The 4,154-nt window shown below is 33.9% G+C and overlaps 1 protein-coding gene across 2 annotated transcripts; it reads left to right on the top strand.

Annotated features, from left to right (window-relative positions):
- The first annotated feature begins 164 nt into the window (after nucleotides 1-164).
- Nucleotides 165-3,666, top strand: LOC21384311 (apoptosis-inducing factor homolog B). 2 transcript variants are annotated; one of them, XM_024162766.1, is made up of 5 exons: nucleotides 282-316; nucleotides 1,262-1,311; nucleotides 1,430-1,686; nucleotides 1,944-2,395; nucleotides 3,255-3,666. In XM_024162766.1, exons 2-5 carry the CDS (start codon nucleotides 1,280-1,282, stop codon nucleotides 3,516-3,518), a joined length of 1,005 nt encoding a protein of 334 aa, XP_024018534.1. In that variant the 5' UTR covers nucleotides 282-316; nucleotides 1,262-1,279; the 3' UTR covers nucleotides 3,519-3,666. The 2 variants fall into 2 exon arrangements, with proteins under 2 accessions (XP_010092019.1, XP_024018534.1); XM_010093717.2 differs by lacking the exon at nucleotides 1,262-1,311 and having other exon boundaries at nucleotides 165-316.
- The last annotated feature ends 488 nt before the right edge of the window (nucleotides 3,667-4,154 follow it).

Consider the following 4,154-nt stretch of genomic DNA (forward strand, 5'->3'; position numbering starts at 1 on the left):
AATGACTAGGTAAAAGTGCCAACCTGGCCGTGGTCCTGGTAGTTGCCATTTGAGCCAATCATAATCCATAAGTACATATACAAATAATAAATCCCAACGACCTTTTTAGGTTTCTCTTTAAGTACAACGCGACCAAGAATTTGCCTTTATGATTGGGACCAGAAATGATCCATTCTGTTTAGAGAATTCTTAGTCAGAAAATGGATTTGGGTTTGGGTGGAGGCAGAAGAAGGGTTGTGGTAATTGGTGGGGGCGTCGCCGGTTCCCTCATCGCAAAATCTATCCAATTTCTTTCTGATGTCACTCTCATCGATCAGTATGAACACTCTTTATCTTTCTCTTGAAATCCCATGTTTCTGCTATTGACATTTAAATCTCACGTTGTATGTTGGTTTCTGTGATAGTTTAGTATACTTTTGTCCTTGGATTAAGTTTTGTTTGTATCAATTAAGAAGGGAAAACAAACATGAAATGATTTTTCCCATAATTAGTTCTAAAACGTGGCTTCAACAAAGCTCTTGGTGGAAAAAAGTTCAGGTTAATTTTGTGTTTACATTTTGTCCTAGAATTGGTCTTTCAATCTGATATTTGCTTTTTAGCTTTGAAGTTAAAAACCAATCAACTATTAATGGTGAAACAGAGCTAATTTTTAACTGTCCTGTTTTAGGATTAGAAGTTGGAAACGGGTAATTGGTCTTTTGCTTTCTTTTTTTTTTTTTTCCCATTTTATGTGAGATAATACTTGAACAGAGTTTAAACCATGGAACATCTTGACAAATAAATCAAAATAGAACCGGTCGCTCTTCGATCGCCACAAACCGGTAGTATACCATACTTGGAGAGCATAGCTAACATGGAGATGAAATTCCGACATAAGTTCTTTTTCCGTCTCGAATTGTCTAAACCGATATGGCGCGAATCGGAGTGAAGCTGGACAAATATATCAAAATAGAATTGGCATGTAGAATAGAAGAAAGAAAATGCAAGGGAAGACTAGAGGGAAAAACAATAGAAGAGGGAAGTAGGTTTCAATTATGTAACTTCACTCAATTGCAAAAACTATTGCATTCAAAATTATCAAACTCGTTTATAGATGCACAAAACAAACTCAACCAGAAAATTGAAGATAAAAATGAACACACAAAAAAAGGCAACATTAATTTAAGGGGAGATTTTCTGGTATGTCTGGTGTACTGATAGGTCATGTGTTTTCTAACCATCAGATCGGCGTATTTTTTTATTTTTACGTGATTTTATGTAGATTCGGCGAACAAAAAACATGACTTACCGGTATATTGGCGTACAAAAAAGGTTCCTAATTTAAGATGGCAATTCCTATTTAAAATGATAGTTATACATTCTTCCTTTAACATGAAATCTAATCTGTCTACTTGTTATGGAGTCATCATCATTGAGAATTTTGAACCAGGAAGGAATATTTTGAGATCCCCTGGGCCAGCCTGAGGGCAATGGTGGAGCCATCATTTGGCGAGAGATCGGTGATCAACCATAGAGACTATCTCACAAATGGTCGTCTAGTTACGTCTAGTGCGATCAACGTCACTGAAACTGAAGTCTTGACTGCAGAGGGCCGTCTGATTGCGTACGATTACCTTGTCATCGCCACTGGCCACACCGATTCTTTTCCGAAAACAAGGACCGAGAGACTAAAAGAATACCAAGCAGGTAACTAATTCACTCTCAATTATTAACGACTCATTCAATTCACTGATTCGAGTTTTCAATTCGAGTTGAGATGTGATTTTGTATGAGAGTTTTTAACTGTAACAGAAAAAGTTAGATATGATTTTTTCTGAGAGCTTTTAACTATAATAAAATTGAAATTAAAAGCTCGAATCGGTAAAATTAACGAGTTCTGAGTCACTTCTATAAATATTAGTAACATTTGATTATCTAATGCCAAAACTTATATCAAATGGCAGAGTATGAGAAGATCAATTCGGCTCATTCCATTTTGATCGTTGGAGGAGGCCCCACTGGCGTCGAACTTGCAGGAGAAATCGCGGTCGATTGCCCAGATAAGAACCTTACTTTAGTGCATGATGGTTCAAGGTTGCTGGAATTCATTGGACCAAAAGCAGCTGACAAAACTCTGAATTGGTTGACATCAAAGAAAGTTGAGGTGAAACTGGAGCAATCAGTCCGTCTAGACGATATCTCGGACGGAGGGAAAACATATCTCACTTCAGATGGAGATATTCTCAAGGCAGATTGTCATTTCCTATGCACTGGAAAACCACTTGGTTCTCTTTGGCTTAGAGGAACTAATTTGAAAAATAACTTGGATAATCATGGAAGGTTAATGGTTGATGAGAATCTAAGAGTGAAGGGTCGGAAAAACGTATTTGCCATCGGAGACATTACTGATGTTCCAGTAAGTGGCTAATGCCGTGTTTGGAATTGTTCTTGTTTTTATTTTTTTACGTTTTTCAAAAAAATAAAAATAAAAATAATTTTAAAACGGTATTTAACGCAATTAAAGACAAAAAAAGAAAATGAAAATGATTTTTCGATTTAGTGTAAAATGAGAGAGTTTCTCCTCTCTCGAGCAGAGATAGACGTTAATAAGTTTTTTATACTGAAAATAATTTTTTGATAAAATTGTCAAACGCATTTTTAAAAATGATTTATGTCTGAGATTGAAAACGTTTTCATTTCTATTTTCATATTAAAAATAAAATTATTTTGAAACGAGTTCCAAACGCACCCTAAACTTTGTCTTGTTATGTTTTTATGAACACAAACAGTACCCTTGTCGTTATTTCTAAATTAGAGTGGTGTCGTAATATTATTTTGTCTTTTATTGTCGTTCCAAGACTTCATCTCTAATTTGTTTTTTAATACCAAATAGATTCCCTATTAAAATGGAAAAAAAAATGTATGAAATTTTCAAAGGCAACACTTATTTAGTCTCTAAAATAGTTGTTTTGAGAGAGTTTTGTCTCTAAGAATGAATTTTTCTTGTTGTGAGCCTAGATTGTTTGCTTGGAAATTTTCCGAATGATACTGAGATATTGCTTCTGGAGTCAATTCAAATTAATTTGGTTCTGCTGAGATATTCCTATACACGGAATCATATTGGAATCCATTTGATATATATTGCTAGTCAGCAATAATATTGATGGATAGATAAAAATACCTTGGAAGGAAGTATTTAATTTGCCATGTGTTTTATTCAGCAAGAAAAATATTGTAATGCAAAACTGATCTTGAATGAGAATTATTATCTGCAGGAGATCAAGCAAGGGTATTTGGCACAAAAACATGCTTTAGTGGCTGCAAAGAACTTGAAGCTATTGATGGAAGGAGAAAAAGAGAGCAAATTGGCTAAGTACCAGCCTTCTTCTGTAAAGGCAATAGTTTCACTTGGTCGGAGAGACGCGGTGGCGCAGTTATCGTTCACCACCGTTATAGGAAGCGTTCCGGGAATGATCAAATCTAGAGACCTTTTTGTAGGGAAGACAAGGAAGAAGTTGGGTCTAGAAATCAAACTTTAGATGATTAATTATATGTAATTAAGGTGATGTGCATATCATTGAAGAATGAATTTTTCCTTCTTTAACGTACAAAAGGTTAAGACGTAAAATGTACCTTTACATGCGTATGCATGCGCATTTCTAGACTTGCGTAACAATATATTATAGTGACGTGTGAAATGACATATGTATAGCAATGTTTCATATGGACTTCTAGCTATATGATGATAAGCGGGTATATATTTTGTATACATTAAAATAAGTACTTATGGTTCTAAACATTTCATGAGTAACTCTTTGTAAAAAAGATGTGGACCCTTTTTTTTTTTTTGGTGGCTCTCATGATTTTTTTTTTCTTTGGAAAAGGGTTTGATAATAATTTTTGTTTTTGAAAAGATGAATAATATGGTCCTTAGAAAAAAAAAAAATATATATATATATATATAGGCTCGTTTAGTTCGTTAATTTGAGTTGAAATTAGATTTTATGTGAAAATTTTTTACTATAGTAAAAAAATTAGATGTGATTGGTTTTTTGAGTTTTTTACTATAGTAAAATTTGAATTTTAAACTTAAATCGGTGAAATGAACATAGTCTATATCTCCTACTTCTACTCATCTAGTTGAAACTGACAACTTTGTATTATGTTCTATATAT

The sequence above is a fragment of the Morus notabilis genome, unplaced genomic scaffold, assembly GCF_000414095.1.
Source record: "Morus notabilis unplaced genomic scaffold, ASM41409v2 Scaffold4178, whole genome shotgun sequence".
NCBI classification, from domain to species: Eukaryota; Viridiplantae; Streptophyta; class Magnoliopsida; order Rosales; family Moraceae; genus Morus; species Morus notabilis.

What these genes read in the sequence shown, in the direction of transcription:
- LOC21384311 (XM_010093717.2), top strand. Translation starts at nt 201, where the DNA reads ATGGATTTGGGTTTGGGTGGAGGCAGAAGAAGGGTTGTGGTAATTGGT. An exon ending in GATGTCACTCTCATCGATCA is followed by an intron (nt 317 to 1,429) that starts GTATGAACACTC and finishes ATTTTGAACCAG; the next exon opens with GAAGGAATATTTTGAGATCC. An exon ending in GAGACATTACTGATGTTCCA is followed by an intron (nt 2,396 to 3,254) that starts GTAAGTGGCTAA and finishes TATTATCTGCAG; the next exon opens with GAGATCAAGCAAGGGTATTT.